At 57.9% G+C, this 19,452-nt stretch overlaps 1 protein-coding gene across 1 annotated transcript in view; it reads right to left on the bottom strand.

Annotated features, from left to right (window-relative positions):
- The window catches only part of PASK (PAS domain containing serine/threonine kinase), a 39,918-nt gene continuing 20,466 nt past the window's right edge, over window positions 1-19,452 (bottom strand). The window contains exons 11-19 of the mRNA XM_047085472.1: window positions 13,590-15,277; window positions 12,558-12,739; window positions 12,018-12,185; window positions 8,302-8,427; window positions 8,052-8,186; window positions 5,123-5,322; window positions 2,974-3,107; window positions 1,215-1,361; window positions 1-610 (exon numbers count right to left, since the gene is read on the bottom strand). Of these exons, the coding sequence (XP_046941428.1) occupies window positions 504-610; window positions 1,215-1,361; window positions 2,974-3,107; window positions 5,123-5,322; window positions 8,052-8,186; window positions 8,302-8,427; window positions 12,018-12,185; window positions 12,558-12,739; window positions 13,590-15,277 (2,887 nt within the window). The 3' untranslated portion in view covers window positions 1-503. The remainder of the gene's footprint in view (window positions 611-1,214; window positions 1,362-2,973; window positions 3,108-5,122; window positions 5,323-8,051; window positions 8,187-8,301; window positions 8,428-12,017; window positions 12,186-12,557; window positions 12,740-13,589; window positions 15,278-19,452) is intronic.

The raw sequence follows: 19,452 nt of genomic DNA, 5'->3' as shown, positions 1-19,452 counted from the left end.
AGACAGTCCAAGTCAGGATAACTGTTTACTACAAAATTGCTTTAATTTGGAAAATGTTCAAGAAAATAAGTTAATGAAATAGTCTGGTCAGTTGCTAACCAGTTCTACAAACTCCACACATCCGATGGGCGCTTGTCCAGTCAGAGGAGACAAAAACACATGTGTATCTACAAAAGCAGAAAGACTAAAAAACTTTACGCCTTTCCGAAGTCCACAAGTGAAAGCCCTTTAACAGTACAAACTCAACCCGGGACTAGAACGCTTTCCCGAGGTCATGACAAAAGTGAATTCCAAGTCTATTTATAAAACTAAAATCTTACAGCATCCCTGGCTTTTGTTCTAGCATTTTTTTTAATGCTAGAGAGCTTTTAGCATTTTGCATGTGAGCTTTTAGAACGTGAACTGGGCCTAGTTCTTGAGAGTTTACTTTCTCTGAATGGAAGAGGCCCGAAAACAATTCAGTCCCCCAGAGTGATACAGAGGAGCAGGGAGCTGGTGTCCGCTCAGCAGGGTCCGCCCCTAGGGCACAAGGCCCCGCAAGGCTCTGGGGCCACTTCCCTCGCGCACCTGCTCTCCATCTCCAGACTCAGCGCCGACAGACCTCCACTTTCTGAAGAAAGAAGAAGACGTTGTATCATTCACACAAGATTCTAAGACACTTGCTTCTCGCTGGGAGAATCCCTAGCCGCAGAGACATCAGGGGCCTTCAGAACCGGCCTGGCTCTGCCCGAGTCCCGGCCCCTGCCGAGCTGCTGCGCGGATTCTAAGCCTGGGGCCGCCAGCACCAGCTTGGTCCGCCCGCTTTGAGCACTGGCGACCAGACGCGCTGGCTGCTGCCCAGCTGTGCAGCCAGAAGCCTTCTCTGAAGAGCCAGGGCTCCTGGGTCCCCTCAGAGCATCCCACTCCCACCATCTGCAGCCTTACCCTTTCCTTTAGCTGGCTCAGGCCACCACCGGCCCTTTGCCCCCGATCCTTCTGTGGGCGCCTCCTTGTCAGGGGCTCCCCCGGGTGCTCACCCACCTTCTAAGGCCCCGGTGGTGTTCAGGGGCCTCTGGAACAGAATCAAGCTCCACTTTTTCCACAGGTGACAAGCCAGCTACAAGGCCTGACATTTGTGTCCAGGACAGCATGGAGGAGGGAGCGTCCTCCTCAGACCCAGGAAGGCAGCCTGGGGAACCTCCTTGCCTTCCTGGCACACCGGCCATGCCTCTCACCTGGCTTGTTCGCTCGACACACCTCATCCCAGGTGTAGTCAGCAAGGTTCACAGGCTGTGTCACCCAGGGGTCTGTCACCAGCTTCTCCAAGGTGGTGCGCTGCTCGGGGATAGGCTGCAGCAGCCCAGACACGAGGTTCGTGAGATCTGGGGACAGAGAGACCCACCCCACGTGTGTGGGTGGATCCAGGCCAGGCTCAAGTAGAATATGTCTCAAAACCACAGGTCCTGGGTGTGCCTGCCATGAGCACCTCTGAGCCCCGGAACCTCCATTTCTGACAAGAACCTGGGGTCCCTGGCACACGGGCCCAGCTGCGCCCCAGACAGGCTGCAGGAGACGCTTGTCCCTCTGAAATGGAAGCATGGAGCTCAGGGTCCCGCCTCGCTCACCTAACCAATGTGCGGAGCTTCGTCAACTCGACCTGTTCTTGGGGCTCTGGCTGTGCAGAGCTTTGAACGACACAGGGTTTGTGGGACGAGAGGAGAGGGACGTGGCCAGAGCAAGCCCTGCGTTGTCCCCCCCCAAAGGAAGCACAGGCTCCGGGAAGAGCCCCAGCCTTGGGTCTGGATTTGGGCCCCATTTCCTGTAAGAACGTGGGGTCCCCTCAACCAGGGCTACTCTGAGCCTCACCATCCCAGAGGGTATCCTGAGAACCTGGTGAGTGAGCGTGTGGAATGGGCGCTGTGGGTGTAACAGCTTGTGCTGCGAGCGGCGTGGTTCGTGGGAATCCGGGACTTCAGCAAAGCTCTAAAGATCCTCCTCCAGGCTGTTAGGGACTCAGTGTCCCCACACCTCCCCCCATCCCTGTCCCCCACTGGGACAGTGTCAGGAGGTGGAGCCCTCGGGAGGTGACGGGGGCGGGGGGTGTTATATGACGTCTTTCATTTGAGTGTGCGGCCCTGTGATAGGGTCAGTGTCCTCGCAAGAAGAGAGACCGAGAGTGGCGTGTGGGCACTCTCTCTCATCGGGAACCGAGTCCGCGGGCACCCTGATCTTGGCCTCTCAGCCTCCAGACAGAAATGGATGTCTGTCTGTCGTGTAAGCCCCAATCCGTGGCGTGTTTTCGTGGCGGTGCTGACTCTGGCTTCCAACCTAAGCGGAGTTAGGCTGGACCCCAAGCTGGTTCCAAACGGACTCTGTGCACGAGATGTTCATGCTCGTCACCCCGCCACTTGTAAGGATAAACGAGTGCCGTAGAGTCACAGGATGCCAAGCCTGGAAGGGACCCCGGAGCCCACGGGCCAGCAGTGCCCGTGAAACTCTTACCAGCCCCCTCCCTGGGGCTCCTCCGCTTGGGGTGCCAAAGGGGCCGACTCCAGGCACAGGAAGTCACTTCCAGGCCACTGAGCCCACTGGTCCTTCCCCCAAATGCACACCACCCCCTCCCCCCCGTGGCCCCGACAGGAGCCGGAGGTGCGACAGAAACCCGCAGGCTTCCCAACAGCTGCTAGGGGGCCGAGTCCCACCACTGCCCCCAAGTGATGAATGTCTGACCCCAGTGCTGACCTTACAGTCACTGCCACAGCCAGGTTCCCAGGCTGCTAGCGTCTGTCTCAGAAGCGGGCCCCCCGGGACCCAAGGGGGATTCTCCTGCACATAATGTTATCATGACGGTTTAGTCATGGTCACGTTACCCTTCTGTCCACGTCGGCATTAGCGGCACAGAAAGAGCAATGAGGTCGTCAGCGCGGACAAAGGGGCGCTGTGCCCGAGGCAGGGGACTGAGCCGTCTCCGCGGCACCTGCGGCGCAGGCTCACCTTCTGACACCAGGTATGGCGGGTGGATCACGGCCTCCATGGTCTCCTCCAGCTCGCAGAAAGGGTTCTCCTCAAAGATCAGCGTGTACAGCGTGACCCCCAGTGACCACATCTCCAGCTCCGGCCCCTTGTACCTGCAAGGAGGTGGCGGCCACATTCGGGGCACGCCCGGGCTCAGCCCAGAGCCACAGGCCCGCCCCACAGGACGCCCCCGGCGCGTCCTACAGCCCTCCTCAACTACGCCCTCAGCTCCGGCTCCAGCCACGCGCTGGGGAGGGAGAGAAAAGCAAACCTTCGTGCTCAGGCAGCTGAGAGATGCCCACTGCCAAACGGGAGGGTGTGCGGCATGTGAGGGTGGAGCACCTCCTGATGGGAGGGCTTCCTGGAGGAGGTGCAGAGAAGGCCCAGCAGAGTAGAGGCTCTAAGCTGCACGGGAGCAGGAGGAGGGCCAAGGTAACAGCAGCGACCCAGAGGAGGGGGCGGGGGGGGGGGAGGGGGTGGAACAGGGATAGTGCTTTGTCGCCATGTTTCATCATCGTAAGGACCTAACCTGGCTTCCACTCGTGGGCACCTGTGAGATGCCAACACTCCGCCAGGCATTTTATGGGACCCTGCCCCAGGCCCCACAGCTGGCCCGAGAAGCAGCGCCTCCACGTGACACAGAAGGTGGGAGCTGCCGCTGAGCCGGCCCCAGAGCCGCGTGGTCACGGGGGTCTGGCACTCGGGGGACGGTCCGGCCCGGAGAACAGAGACGGAGTCAGTCACACCACGTGGCTGAGAGACACTGGTGAGCGGTAAGAGGGTCCAGGACGTCAGGGCGCAGGAGAGCGAGTTGGGGGGGCCCTGGACGCTGAGAGGTGCCGGGAGGACAGGCCTCAGGCAAGTGCGGGGTGAGAGACTGCACAAGCCAGAGCGAGGAAAGCAGGTTCGACACTTTTTGTTTTGTGTTGTTTTGCAAAGAAAGATTTCAAGAATACTGGAGACTGAAGACAAAAGTCCAACGGGGTACCACAGGTGGCAGTGAACATTTTCTGTAAAGGGCCAAACACAAACGTTTTCGGCTTGTGGGCCACCCAGCCCCTGTCGCCGGCACGACACTCTGCCACAGCAGCGTGAAAGCTGCCACAGACACTGCATAAGCAATAAAAGTCTGCATATAAAACCCAGCGGCGGGCCGGTTTGGCGGAGAAGGATGCAGAGACAATGAGGAAGGAAGCAGAGTCCCTGAGGACGGGATCTAGAATCAGAGCTCAGCAAACCCCTGGTGAGGTGAGATGGGGGAGCACGCAGGAGGGCGCCCGCAGGCCAGAGAGGAGGGCGCAGGCACGGCGCAGGGCCGGGGCCCCCGGAGAAGGCGGGATCGCCCTCGGGCGGGCACTGAGGTGCGGCACCACCCCGCGCTTCCCTGTGGGAGCTTCCCAGCCCGGGTGCAGGGGGTGGGGTGGGGGGCAGACAAACCACAGAGCACATGCCGTGATCCCACGGACAGGACGTGCAGCCCCCGCTACAACTCTGACGACCTGTTGGCCACCACAGGACAAGACAGCAGCCAAGAGCACGCTTGGGGGCACCAGGTGCTCAAATTACATCTTCAGAGAAACTCCAAGGCCCTCTTAGACTATCCCCCTTCGATCTTCCCTCCCGTCTGGTGGCTCCAAGTGTGCCGGCTGACAGGGGAAGGGCTTAGTGAGCACTGGCTGGAGCCCCCTGTGGCCCGCAGGCTCCGGGGCAGGAGCAGGAGGCCTGGCCAGGCCCCAGGCCACTCGGTCCTCTGCACCAGTACGTCCCATTGCTCGATCCCCAACAGTGGTTACTAGAATAGCTGTTATTCCTGTCGTCACAAGGAATAAGCCCAACTGAGGAGAGACCCTCTTCATTCTTATGCTTATCTTGATCTTTCATGTTTTCTAGAACTCCAGACCTACACACAAGTTGAGAAAAGACCACAACAGATCCTGCAGCCACCGCCCAGCATCCCGTAACCAGCCTTACTTTGCCTGCCTGCCCACGGACCACAAAACGCTCGTAATCAGTCGGCGGCCCTGTCACCAAGAGGCGCAAACTGAAACAGTTTCCCACCTAAACTCCCGCGGGTGGCAGGGCCCCGACGGAAGGCGCGAGGCCGGGCTGCCGCGCAGCACGTACGTACGGGTTTCCCAGGAGCACCTCGGGCGCACAGTACTCGATGGTCCCACAGAACGTGTGAAACAGCCTGCCCTTCTCCAGGTAGGCAGCCGAGCCGAAGTCGATCAGCTTGATGGTAAAGTCCTCCGCGATCACGATATTCTCGTCCTTGATGTCCCGGTGAATGATGCTCTTGGAGCGCAGGTAGGCCACTGCCGACACCAGCTGCAATCGGGGCCACAGGGACTTTTTAGAAAAGCAAGTCAGGTAAAACATGCATTTAAAATAAGGATTAACCGCAAAGAAAGAAACAGTAACGAAGCTAAGAGCCTATTGTCTGGTTTATCAAGCGTGGGTGACAAGAAAGAAGGCTGGATGCTGCGGACGCCGCCCAGCTCAGCGTAGGCAAAGCAGGTCCAGGTGGGGTGCTTGGCGTGGCCGGCCTGTCCCACCGCTGGCAGGAGCACCAGCACCTGATTCTTCTTTAAAATCTCGGAGCGCCTGGGCGGCTCAGCTGGTTAAGCGTCCGACTTCGGCTCAGGTCACGATCTCACAGTTCATGAGTTCGAGCCCCACATCGGACTCTGCGCTGACAGCTCGGAGCCTGGAGCCTGCTTCAGATACTGTGTGTGTGTCTCTCTCTCTCTCTGCCCCTCATCCAGTTGCGCTCTGTTCTCTCTCTCTCTCTCTCTCTCTCTCTCTCAAAAATAAATGTTAAAAAAAATTAAAAAGCAGGCGCCTGGGTAGCTCAGTCAGTTGAGCGTCTGACTTCGGCTCAGGTCATGATCTCACGGCTCATGAGCTCGAGCCCTGCATCGGACTCTGTGCTGACAGCTTGGAGCCTGGAGCCTGCTTCGGATTCTGTGTCTCCTTCTCTCTCTGCCCCTCCCCCACTCGTGCTCTGTTTCTCAGGCTCTCAAAAATAAAATATAAAAACGTTAAGAAAAAGTTAAAAAAAATAAATGAAAAAATAAAATTTCATTATTATTATTTGTGACAAGGACACTCTCAACATAAGATCTACACTAAACCAATTTCTGAGTCTGCACTACAGTATTATTAGCTATGAAACAGGACTTAGTCATCTTGTGTAGCTGACACTTTGTGCCCCCACCAGACAAACACTGATTCTCAAGTTCTCTCCACGCTGAGAAGCCTTCCCAGCAGACATTCACTCACCCCTCAATACACATCGTGACAATCTCAGGAGGAAAGACAGACCACGAGCAGAAGCTACAAAGACGCACGGTGGGCACCTTACTGAGGGTGGTCTGGGCGTTCAACGGGAGGAGGCCCTGGAGAAAGACGGAGTCTGACACCGTCGGTCCACGGGGAAGGAAAGGACCCTGCCCAGAGTTCACGCAGTGCGTGGGGGCAGAGCTGGGAGCGGAGGCCAAGTCTCCAAACTCCTACTTCTGGGCTCTAGCAGCTTCCCAGAGAGCAGCACCGAGCATCAGCCACACTGTGTGGGGCTCTCACGGAGGCAGACGTAAAGTAAGTCCACTGGAAGTGGGCTTCATTCCAACAGGCCTCATGCAATAGTTCCTGCTCTGAAAGGGTACGGTTGTGACAATATACTGTAGGTCCTCCCTCCCCCTCGCTGCATAGGAGAGCTGGCCGCTGAGTGCGGTGGATTTGGAGCTGAGAAGCAATTCACTGATAACTGGCTCTCTACATACATACGCTAATATATAATGGTATTTCTCTATAAAATCATGAATCCATACGCACATACATATGTAGCACTTACGCATGTAAATTTACAGAAGGGCTATAGATACTTCTTGAAAAATTATAAAGTAGAGGACACTATATTTACCTATGTCAGTTGCCCCAGAATTAACAACTGAGAGACACCAGCTATTAACAAGTGACTCCTGTTGTCATAGGACTGCCTGCCATGAAGATTTCAAAAACAAATCTTTGCTATGCATTAAGGTAGATGGGTATGTAATCTTGCAAAACAGGAAGAGGGGAAAAGGGGACGACGGTCTTTGAGCAGAATCATGATGCCTGAAATTTATAAGTAGGTGCCTGAGAAAGTTAATTTCAGAAATCCAATAGCTTCTGGGATTTTATAGCTCTAGGTACAAAATGTCAATTTATGGAAGCTGTCATTAGAAATTAAGTCATCACCAGGAAACAATCAGAGAGCAAACCTGGGACTTGTTCACTCCCCTCTGCCCCCGGCCTTCCAGATTATTTCTCCACTCTTTCCAGGGTGCTTGGAACAGTCTAAAATGAAATCACCACCGTCTCCTCAAAACCAGAATTACTGTCTCCTCTCCACCCCCTCCCCAACCTCTCTGTCTCCCAGCATGCCTTTCTATTTCGCTGATCAGTCTCCTGTTCCAATAAAAGAATAAACGGACAAGATCAATACATAAACAGATATAAAGAGACCAAAACAAACACTGTAAAATGAGATTGCTAGAATCTCAACCTTTACTGATTACTTTAACTGACTGGACAGCTACTATTTATCGAGCATTTACAATGTGCGGGACACCGTGCCGCACAAGTGCCTCAGAGGCTCTGATCTAACCCTCCTAGCCTTCCCATGCCAGCACCATCATGATCCCTGCTGCACAGATTAGCGATGGTTTCCTGCTGGGAGACGAGGATTCAGATCAGAGGCACAGGCCTCAAACCTTAATCCAACAGCTTTGCTGGCCAAGTTTTGCAATTGGCATGGGTACTGTAGGAATATTCCTGGCTAAGTTTGCAATTGGCATGGGTGCTGTAGGAATATAAATAAGCTTCCATCTCCGAATGGTCCAGGACGGCATCTGGCCTCCAACGTATATCTTATTATGTATCTTACTCCGTCAAATCCAAAATCTAAAGGCTAGACCCCAGCTTGCGAGAGAAGTGCGTGTGAAGCCACATCTGCGCGGCCTCAGAGCCCCGTGCCCAAGCCCGTCACCTCCCCAGCACGGCGCCAGCCTGCTCACCTGTCGGAAGATGTAGCTCGCCAGGGGCTCGTCCAGGCCGGGGTGGCGGTCGATGAACGCAAAGAGGTCCAGGCCGGAGCCGTGCTTCTCCATCACCAGCTGAAAGAACTCTTGGTTTTCAAATACGTCCACCACCTGCAAAAACACAAAGTCAGGTCTGGGCCTGCCGAGACACCTTCAAGACCACGTATTTAAGAGCTTCTCCCACAAGCAACGTCGGGACACCGCTAAGTGAGAAACAGCACTCCACCTTGATGATGTTGGCGTGCTCCACCCTGGACAGAATCGCAATCTCCAAAGTAACTTTTCCAAGTTTGGGATCCTCAATCCAACAATCCTCCAACACCTTCTCCTTCTTAATAAACTTCACCACCACCTGCGAGGAAGACAGAGGGGAGAAGTGACCGCCAGCGTGCCTCCGCGTCCCCTCAAGCCTGGTGCCCACTGCTGCGTCGCAGTGCAGGGGAGGGTAACCTCCACGCGTACCTCCCCTGAATCCAGGGACGGGAGAGAGGAACCTAGCAGTGACCCCCGCCCGGCACGAGGGACACACAGGCACACCAGCAGCTGGCCAGCAGGGCTGAGGACACCTGCCCACTTAAAGTGGATGCGAGGGCATGATGGAGGGGCCGGGAGCTGAGGAGCCACAGCCTGGGCCAGAGACCTTGCAGCAGGTGCCCCTCAGAGGCCCCAGCACCCCCATCTCTCAAGTGAGGACAGGTGCCCTGACCCAGGAGACGAACGAGGAGGCCTGAGGACTGGGAACACGAAGGCCACCACTCACATGAGCTGGAGCCCAGTGGAGTCCAGCAAGCCTGACGGACACAGGCCAACACAAGAGAAACAGCATCACTGCCCAGGACGATGGCAAAGGTCACGGGGAGGAGACGAGCACTGTGCCGGTGAGGGCCGGGCGCGTGGCCGAGGGGCCAAGCGGGGAGCAGAGACGGCCGGCGGGAGACCCCACAAGATGGCCCCCGAGCCCCACCTCACCGGCTCATCGGCTGCGGGGGGCACGGCCAACACACAGCGTGCCCAGTGCACCGGGCGAGCAGGGAAGCAGGTAGGGAGGCTCCCCGAGAAGGGACAGCTGAGGGGACCCGCCGGAGGGGCAGCGAGCGGGAGGGGAACACGCAGAGGCAGGAGGAACAGCAAGGAGCACGTGCAGCACCCGGTCAGCCCTCACGTGACCTCGAGGAAAAGGTGATGGGTTAGTGCTGGCCATCAGTGGTGACAAGTGGTCAGATCCTAAGGATCCTGTGGAGGGAGGGCCCCGTGATCCGATAGGCTGGAGGAGACACGTGAGGGAAGGCAAGAAAATGAGGGAAGCAAGGCTGAAGCCCTGTGCACCCAGGGGCGCGGCCAGCAGGGGGGGGGGGGCACGCAGAGGCTGTGGCCATCCCACCACAGGGTTCGAGCAGACCAGCGGGAAGCCTGCTGCCACGGGCTGCAACACACACGTGAGACGGGGTTCAGGGGAAAGTACAGAGCGAGAAAGAAGGAGAAGAAAGAATTAACAGAACAAAAGAATACATTCTCTTAAGGTAAAGAAAGCTTTAAACATTCAGATCAAAGTCTCACCAAGCATCAAGCAAGAATAAACAACACACACGCGCGCGTGCACACGCACACACACACGCAGAAATACATCCTGGTGAAACGTATGAAGTCCAAAGATTAAAAGAAAAAATTCCGGGGGCGCCTGGGTAGCTCCGTCAAGCATCTGACTCTTGGTTTCAGCTCAGGCCATGATCTAAGTTCAAGCCCCACGTCGGGCTCTGTGCTGTCGGGCTCTGTGCTGACAGGCCCCAGCACGGAGCCTGCTTGGGATTCTCTCTCCCTCTCTCTCTGCCCCTCTCCTGCTCGCTCACGTGCTCTTTCTCTCTCTCTCTCTCTCAAAATAAGTAAACTTCAAAGAGAATTTTTAAGTAAATTAAAAAAATCATAAAGGAAAAACATCAGATGGCTCTTCAAATAAATGCTAGATGACAGCAGACGTGGGCTCACACGTTCGGAGAGGAATAGGGAGGGCGCATCGCCACTGAAATGGAAGGGAAACAAATCAGAAAACATGTAAGAACTCAAAGTGTCCTTCCTAGGAAATTAGTAACGCACATTCCAGCAAAAGATAACTAGGCACGAGAAAGAGAAGAGACTGGATATAGAAATGACACCAATTTAAGAAAAGGAGGACAGGATTTGCACATGGAAAACCACGGCATGCGGCTGAAAGAAACATGCTGGTCTGAACACGCGGAGAGACACCGCGGGTCCTGGGTCACAAGAGCCACTGTGTCGGGATGGCAGTCCTCCCGTCCTGTCCCGCGGACTGAGACTGCAGAGCAGCGCTTGGCCCTCGAACGGGCACCTCACCCGTGCAGGGCTGTTTTCCGATTGGCTGCTTTCCTTCATCGTTTGCTGGCCTAGTAATATTTAGGCTGACATCTGTGTTCTGAAAGGTGAAACTACTCATGTGTTTCTTTTCAAACCAAGAGAAGGACTCTCGGCAGCTTCTTTCCTCTTCCTTTAGGCAGAGCGGTCCAAAGAAAGCCCTGTGGTCTGTCGGGTCACTGACCCAACCAAGAGCGAGACCCGCCTCACGAGGACTAGACAATGAAGCCCCTGCAAACACAGGTGGCAAGAGCGGCCCGCGCCACCACCAACCGCTCTGCAGGGGCCTTGTCACTCAGTAATGGCTCCACGAGACACCTCCAATCTGATAAGCTAGAAATACAGCACAATTAACTCCCAGGAGGTACAAGAAGACAAGTTCAAAGAAAACAAAACAAATATCTGGTTAACAAAACAGACACTTCTTTGGCAAGTCTCGCAAAGACGAGAGAGGGCAAACACAAGAACTAGGATGGCCGAGCGAGCAGACGCAGCTGCACGTCACCTGCACACGGATTTGCACACGGAAAACCACAGCATGCGGCTGAAAGAAACACGCAGGTCTGAACAGGCGGACAGACACCGCGCTGACACGAAAGCGCTAACTCCACAGGCCTCGCGTCACGCTGATGTCAGAAGAGAGGGAAAACTCATGGATGGAATATAAATGAAAAAGAATCCCAAGTAGCACTATCAGCAAGCCAAATTCAGCAATGCGGTAAGAGAATATTGTAACAGAACCAAGGGCTGATTCTGGAAAACACAAGCTGACCGGTGTTACTGACCAGAGAAACCAAGGGTGTGATCGTGTCAGCCACTCACTACCAGACAGAACTCAGCACTCGTTCTTCAAGCCAAGTCTCAGCGAGCTGCAAACAAATGAAACACCCTCCCCAGAAGGATCCATCGAGAAGGGAACGGAGTGGCCGCGATGGCAGGGACGCAGCAAGCGGCAGCCTGCTCCTGAGCCGCTCACCTGGAGCTCTGGGGGACCCACGAAAACACGTCAGGACCGCAAGGGTCTCGCACAGACACACGATGTGTCAACCCCAACATGTGCTGGTAACAGCCAGCAGGTCAAAGGACCCCCTGAGTACACGGTCTCCCAGAAACCAGTAGGTGGCACGGGGACACCTGGGCAGTGTCAGTGTTCACAGGGACAGGCAGGACGGTCACCATGTCGATTCCCTCAAATCACAAAACGCTGGGCAGCTACACCCGCAGTCTCAACAGGATGTGGGAGGAGGGGCAGCGAGGCCTCGGCTCAGGTGGACGAGGAATAAGTAAGAATGGCCACGCCCACTGAGACCACAGAAGGAAGCCTGGCGTGTCCCAACCTGAAAATCAACAGACATCAGCCCCCGAGGGAGAGGCACGAGAGAAGCCCACATGGCCCCGAAGCGGCGGGCAGGATGGCCAAGGGGGGAACGTGTGCGCTGCCTCGGGTGCTCTCCGGGCCAGCCGGTGTGCTCAGTGCTTTCCACGGAGGACGCCTCCTGCCCCGTGCCACGGCACTGAGGCCACGGACGCACCGGAGCGGCCCCGTTGCTGCGCACGGCCCAGGAGCCACAGTACCTCCTTATTCTCCTCTCTGTCCACCGCGGTCCACACGAAGCCGAAGGCCCCGCTGCCCAGTGGGCTCAGCGTGCTGTACTTGCGGGAGTACGCGCCCTCGCAGGCGGCCAGCCCCTCCACCTCCAGAGCCGTCGGAGGCTCCTCAAACCAGGGCTTGCTCCTGAGCATCTGTGAATGAAACGGACGCCCGAGGGGCCACGTGTGACCAGCAGCAGGCAGGCTCGCGTCATCCGGTCCCCTGTCCCCCCTCCTCCCGTGTCCTGGGGGTACCTGGCCTGAGAAGTGCCCTCCCGGTTAGCCCAGATGGGCACACACACCCGAGCGTGTTTATACCCCGCCCTGCACACGGGGCAAACTCAGGTCTAAGATTCCACGTCTGGCTTCCGACTTACCCACGAACTTAGAAGACAGGCCCAAAAAGGCACAACAGGACCTCCCTCCCGTCGCAGAGGAAGCAGAGAGAAAGAGAGAAAAGCCGGGCAGCACCGGTTCCCACACCACGCGGCGGGTGCAAGGTGGGAGCTGACCGCAGACACCCACCTCCCCTGTGCTGGGTCCAGAAAGCTCGCACATGGAGTGGCTGGAGCTGGGCAGGCTGGCCAGGAACAGGCGGGTCCGCGCGGCCGAGTCCCCGTGGCTGCGTAGCAGGTCTTTCACGAGCCAGCAGCAGAACAGGGTCGCAGAGCCCTGGAGCTCCACCCGCTTCACCTCAAACTGCACACCTGGAGGGGAGGGAGGGTCACCACGACAGCTCCACCGTGCACCGGGCGGGGCGGGCAGGGGCACCCACACTCGGACGACGGGGGAAGCCTGGAGACAGCTGCCAGGAGTGTGAGCGGCCTCAGTGGAACGCGTACGTGCCTATGGTGGTTCCTGCAACCACACGTGCGTGTACGTACAAAGCCCACGTGGTTTGGATACACGTCTGTGCATTTTTACACGGCCTCCAAGGTACACGCCAAAACAAACGGGGTCATCTTGGGGGAGGCGCTCACAGGTGGCTTTATTTTCTTTTTGTTTGTGTTTTCTAGTACATCTACAGATAACACATGTTACTCGTAGAACCTTTTTAAGGTTAGGGAAAAAGCCTTAGTAATCGACGCTGTGAAGTCAGCAGTAAGGAAACGACTGGTGAAAATGATGTGGATCTGCTAAGAAATCAGGAGATAATGTGCTAAGAAATCACGAACATAATCGACTCCCAGGGGCAAAGTGAAGGGGCCCGACAAGAACATTGCCTCCTAGCGCACACAGCGCGTCAGGCGCCAGAGCCCCAGCGGCACACGCGGGGCCACGGGGCACCTCGCTGCCCAGGGTGACCATGGAGGTCGGGGCCGGCAGAACCCGTCCCCCGGTGCACGGAGCAGCTCCCAGGAAGGGACCGCAGGCTCCACCCTTCCCTAGCACGTGCACTCGTCACCCTACTTTTCAAGAGATAAGCTCTCGCTGCGGACCCTTTAGCGCACCATTTCTGCCCAAACTATTCAGGGGGTGCAGCCACGTCAGACTCCGGGACGAGGCAGTCCCTGCACCGGCCATGCTGTGCTCCCACAGCAGCCGCCCGCCACGTACTCAGCCACGAGCCGTCTCGGTGGTAACAGCTGCCGGAATAGGTGCCCTCCTGGATCTCATGCTGCAGAGGGGCCCCGGGCATCGCCGGGCTGTCCCCTTTCACAGGCGTGGAGGTGACCTGGAAGCTCAGCCTGGGCTCCTCCAACGGGCACACCTCCACGGAGCCAGCTCCCGGCGTGGGAAGAACGCAGGTTGGGTTCTTTCTGCTGCTCACTTTGTAGGGTCCTGAGGACACCACACGGGTCTCAGAGGGCTCGGCCGGGCCGCGCCCCAGACAGCTCTCGCGAGGCTGCTGAACTTCACCAAGATGCAAGCAGGTGCCCGTCAGGAGCAACAGCTCTCTGTCGTCCAGAACTTGTGACCCGGGCCCGTGCGGACCACTCAGGTCTGCGTCAGAGCCCGCCAGCGAAGGAGAGGCCATCTCCACGAGCTCTGACACGGTACAGGAACGGTTCAAGGACGTTCGGTCTGTCTGTTCACCGAAAAAGAGTTCCTTGAGATTCCAGGAAAATGAATTCCCATCGGCCTCCCGGGCCTGCACCGCATCCAGGACCCCGGGGAGGTCTGTGGCCAGTGCGTAGTAAGCCGCGGAGCTGCCCACACGGCTGCGTGGGCCTCCACCTCCCGGGTCACACAGCGACACAGGGGCAGAGAATAGGGGGCGCTCTGTGTAAGAGACGCCCGGTGGCCCCACGACGCTCCACTTGGACAGCTGCTCCTTAATTAGGCAAGTCTGCAGCTCATCTCGGTCACTCTCCCCTGCCCACGGCTCATCTAGCACAGGCTTCCAGAATGAGGGTGGCGCTGCCCTGGGGGCGCTTCCGGGCTGCGTGTTCTGCTCACCCCCATACCTGGGGTAGCACGGCAGGAGGCGCTGTCCCGCCGGCTGGCCTGCAGCATGGGGCACGGGCATGACAGAACCAGCCCGATGGTTTGAACCACCGGCACTGCTCACACCTGCCCCCTCCAGCTGTGCCTCCTGGTGCGGGCCACACACCCCAGGGTTTCTGCTCCCACCCTCTGCTGGAGCCGGGCCTTCAGGGTCTTCACGTGAAGCAAACGTCCACGTGTCCCTGGGGCCAGACCCACTTTTTCCCTCAAGGTCCCGTATGAGGCTCTCTGGGGCTGCACGCTCCTCCTTCTCCAAGACAGTGTCCTGCTGGGCCTCGGGTAAGGACCACTGGCTATGCGCTGGCGGGCATCCTTCTGGGAGGTTCCGCTGGTCCTTGGACAATGAGTATTCCTGGGTTGTCGGGCTTCTTTCCAGGGTGTTCTGCTGGTCCTTGGACAATGACTTTTCTCTGAGGGCTGCCAGGCTTCCTTCTGGAGTGTTCTGCTGCTGGCCCTCAGGAAGTAACCACTTACTGAAGGCTAGTGAGCTTCCTTCTGGGATGTTCCGCTGGTCCTCAGGCAAGGACTGTTCCTGGGGTGGTGGGCATCCTTCTGGGATGTTCCGCTGGTCCTCGGGCAATGAGTATTCCTGGGATGGTGGGCATCCTTCTGGGATCTTCTGCTGGTCCTCAGGCAGTGACTGTTCCTGGGATGGTGGGCATCCTTCTGGGATGTTCCGCCGGTCCTCAGGCAATGACTGTTCCCGGGATGGTGGGCATCCTTCTGGGATGTTCTGCTGGTCCTTGGGCGATGACCGTTCCTGGGCTGGCAGGCTTCCTTCTGGGATGTTGTCCCCTCTGAGGATTGTAACACAGATGATGTAATCACTTAAGAGCCACAGAAGAACCAAAAGTAAAGACCACACAGATCCTCCTCTATTAAAGACAAGTATAAAGCAGTCACCACCATAAGCTATGAGCAGCTCACGTATTCTCTAGATAAATCCTCATTTAACAATGATTTAGCAAAGACAGCCCCGAACACCCAGGACCCTACGTTCAGGGCTCCGGTCAGCATCGTCGCTTCGCGGGGAGGGAGCCTCCCTGTAGCCGTGCGGCCCTGTACGATGTTGACCTGTGATCGGCTACAAATGCTGTCAGATGTCACAGCCAAAGACAGACGGCTCTGAGAGGCTGGCACAAGGAGGGGCCGTGAGAGCAGGGCCTCACAGGGGTGGGAAGAGCTGGGACACAAGCCCAGGAACTTCGCATGGAGGCAACCGAGGGAGGGGCCGCCTCCAGGCAGGGGGGCGATCACAGAGCCAAAGGCCCCAGGTGAGGACCCCCGCCCCCACAGCTGGCCCGGCCACTGTGGCCCCACGTGACAGATGACGCTGAGCTCCTGCCCGGGGCCAGCCGAAGCCCGACGCCAGCACCAAGATGCACAGGAGGTGGCCGTGGCCGGCCTCGCTGGGGCGTGTGCGCCGATGATCTGGCAAGCGTCACCGCAGAGGTCTGTAAAGAGGCACAGGTTAGGAAGGAACCCACACAAAAGGGCAGGTCCCACAGAGGAGGGAACCGTGAGTGGGGTTCTGGGAACAGCAGCAGTTTTCTGGGGAAAACGAGGGCACGGGCAAGGGTGTGTAGAGGCCAGGCAAAAATCATCTGCGTCTCTGGCTATATCTCTCCATCTCTGTCCATTCACCCAGGCCAAGAGACCAGCCTGGAGCTGGCCCCCAGGAACCGGCACGTCCTCTGCAAGGTCCAAAAAGGAGGCAGAAGGTCTCAATCCCCTTTCTAAGCAGTGCGGGCACCCTCGGAGGGCACGCAGGGTCAGGCCCCGGGGAAGGGTAGGGCACCCTCCCGTGTGGGCACGCGGGGCGAGGCCAGGGGCAGCACTGTACCCGCGTCCCGCCACCATAGCTCCCAGCAGCCAGGTTTCATAGTGTCACTGCATTCCAGCCAGGGTAAACTGAGGAAGTGACAAGGAGGCTTCTGGGGGAGCCTTTAAGTACAGAGAGGCTCCTGTCCCCCTCCCACCTCCCCTCCACCCCGCTGCCCCAGCTGGCACACGGCAGGGCGCGCACCAGTGCCTCCGGGTGGTTCACGCAGGGTCACAGGCTGGTCTCCAACACAACAATCCACTTGGTTGTGTTAGCAACTGCCTCCGGGGCTCCTGGGAGAGCTGGGAGAATGAGGAGCAGGCACGACCCTTGGTCCCCAGGCACCGAACACTCCCAAAGTCATGCTGCAAACCTGCCTTCCCACTTCCCAGTCTCACCGTGTTTGCTGATTTAGCCCATTTTCTGCTACAAAGTATTTCTTAGGGATGATCCTTAGCATTCCTTTTGCAATGCTTATTTATGGAGTGAGTGATGAGTGACTGAGGGAGTGATGAAGGAGTGAATGACAGAGTAAATGCAGGAGGGAGCAAGGGAAGGAGTACGGGAGGGAGGGAAGGAGGGAGGGAGGGAGGGAGAGAGGAAGGAAGGAAGGAGTGAAAGGAAGGAAGGAAGGAGGGAATGAAGGAGGGAAGGAGGGAAGGAAGAAGGGAAGGAGGGAAGGAAGGAGGGAAGGAAGGAAGGAAGGAAGGAAGGAAGGAAGGAGGGAAGGGAGGGAGGGAGGAAGGGAGGAAGGAGGGAGTAAAGGAGGGAGGGAAGGAGGGAAGGAGAGAGGGAAGGAGAAAGGGGGGAAGGAGGGAGGGAGGGAAGGAAGGAGGGAAGAAAGGAGAGAGGGAGAGAAGAAGGAGGGAAGGAAGGAGGGAGGGAGGAAGGAAGGAAGGAGGGAGGGAGGGAGGAAGGAATGAGTGAAGAAAGGAAGGAAGGAGTGAAGGAAGGAGGGAAGGAAGGAGGGAGGGAGGAAGGAGGGAGGGAAGAAGGAGGGAGGGAAGGAAGGAAGGAGAAAAGGAAGGAGGAGGGGAGGGAGGGAGGGAAGGAGGAAGGGAGGGAGGAAGGAGGGAAGGAGGGAGGGAGGGAGGGAGGGAGGGAGGAAGGAAGGAAGGAAGAAAGTAGGGAGAGAGAAAGAAGGGAGGGAGGAGGAAGGAAGGAAGGAGAGGAGGGAAGGAAGGAGGGAGTGAGGGAGGGAGGGAGGAAGGAGGGAGGAAGGGAGGAAGGAAGGAGTGAAGAAAGGAGGGAAGGAGTGAAGGAAGGAGGGAGGGAAGGAAGGAAGGAGAAAAGGAAGGAGGAAGGGAGGGAGGGAGGAAGGGAGGAAGGGAGGGAGGGAGGAGGGAAGGAGGAAGGGAGGGGGGGAAGGAGGGAGAGAGGGAGAAAGGAGGGAGGAAGGAAGGGAGGGAGGGGAGGAAGGAAGGAGGGAGGGAAGGAAGGAGGGAGAGAGGAAGAAGGGAGGGAGGGAGGAAGGAAGGAAGGAGAGGAGGGAAAGAAGGAGGGAGGAAGGGAGGAAGGAAGGAGTGAAGAAAGGAGGGAAGGAGTGAAGGAAGGAGGGAGGGAGGAAGGAGGGAAGGAGGGAGGGAAGGAGGGAGGGAAGGAGGGAAGGAGGGAGGGAGAGATGGAAGAAGGGAGGGAGGGAGAGAAGGAAGGAGGAAGGGAGGAAGGAGGGAGGGAGGGAGGGAGGAAGGAGGAAGGGAGGAAAGAAGGAGTGAAGGAAGGGAGGAAGGAGTGAAGGAAGGAGGGAAGGAAGGAAGGAGGAGGAAGGAAGGAAGGAGTGAAGAAAGGAAGGAAGGAGGGAAGGAAGGAGGGAGGGCAGAAGGAGGGTAGGAGGGAGGGAGGGAGGGAAGGAAGGAGGGAAGGAGTGAAGGAAGGAGGGATGGAAAGAGGGAAGGAGGGAAGGAGGGAGGGAGGAAGGAGGGAGGGAAGAAGGAGGGAGGGAAGGAAGGAAGGAGAGAAGGAAGGAGGAAGGGAGGGAGGGAGGGAGGAGGGAAGGAGGAAGGGAGGGAGGAAGGAGGGAAGGAGGGAGGGAGGGAGAAAGGAGGGAGGGAGGGAGGGAGGGAGGAAGGAAGGAAGGAAGGAGAGGAGGGAAGGAAGGAGGGAGTGAGGGAGGGAGGAAGGAGGGAGGAAGGGAGGAAGGAAAGAGTGAAGAAAGGAGGGAAGGAGTGAAGGAAGGAGGGAGGGAGGGAGGAGGGAAGGAGGGAGGGAGGGAGGGAGGAAGGAGGGAGGGAGAGAAGGAAGAAGGGAGGGAGGGAAGGAGGAGGGAAGGAGGGAGGGAGGGAGGGAGGAAGGAGGGAGGGAGGGAAGGAAGAAGGGAGGGAGGGAAGGAGGGAGGGAAGGAGGGAAGGAGGGAGGGAGGGAGGAGGGAGGGAGGGAAGGAAGAAGGGAGGGAGGGAAGGAGGGAGGGAGGGAGGGAAGGAAGGAGGGAAGGAAGGAAGGAAGGAAGCAAGCAAGCAAGCAAGCAAGCAAGCAAGCCAGGGGCAGTGACAAGGACAAGCACACCTACAGGGCCTCTAGGAGGGACGTCAATTTAGCACTACAACTTGAGCTCAGCACATCCAACCCGAGAGAAGCGTCGGAAGCGGCTCACTGGCGGGACTCGCTTGTCGCACAACCTCGTCCCAGAAAATGGAGCGTGCGGGGCCCAGACGGGAGCTTGGGGCAGAGCAGATGAGAGCCACCGCCGGGGTCCCCCACCCCGGGACTCGCAGGCCAGGAGCCCAGCGGCTTGTAGCAGCGACCACCCCTGGGGCCAGGGGGTCACGCCTCAGGAGGCCCCGCCGGGGGAGGGTCCCCCCGTCCACAGATGGGCACGTGGCACAGAGACCATCCAAAGCGGACCCCAGAGCGAAGTAGCGGAAAGCCAGGGAATCCAAGCCAACGGCAGGAAAGCAGCGAAACCGCAGAGCTCCCCGGGAGGTGACGCGTGGAAAGGGCTCGGACGCACACGTCTCACACACACACGTCCAGGACAACACGCACGGGGTGACCCGGTCTGTGCCACAGGGGCAAGAGCGGCTGCCCACGAGCACCCGCGGACGCGGAGGACACGCTAGGAAGGTGCCCCGCTCCGAGGACGGGGACGTGGCGGGGCAGCCCCAACGGCTGACGGCGGCTCCCGCGGGAAGAAAACTAGTTGAGAAACTCCAA

Source organism: Lynx rufus, unplaced genomic scaffold (assembly GCF_022079265.1).
Source record: "Lynx rufus isolate CCGP_SWC_20201006 ecotype Redwood Valley unplaced genomic scaffold, mLynRuf1.p SCAF_2, whole genome shotgun sequence".
Lineage (NCBI taxonomy): Eukaryota > Metazoa > Chordata > Mammalia > Carnivora > Felidae > Lynx > Lynx rufus.
Note: the sequence above shows the minus strand (reverse complement) of the source record. Positions and strands in the feature narration are given on the sequence as shown.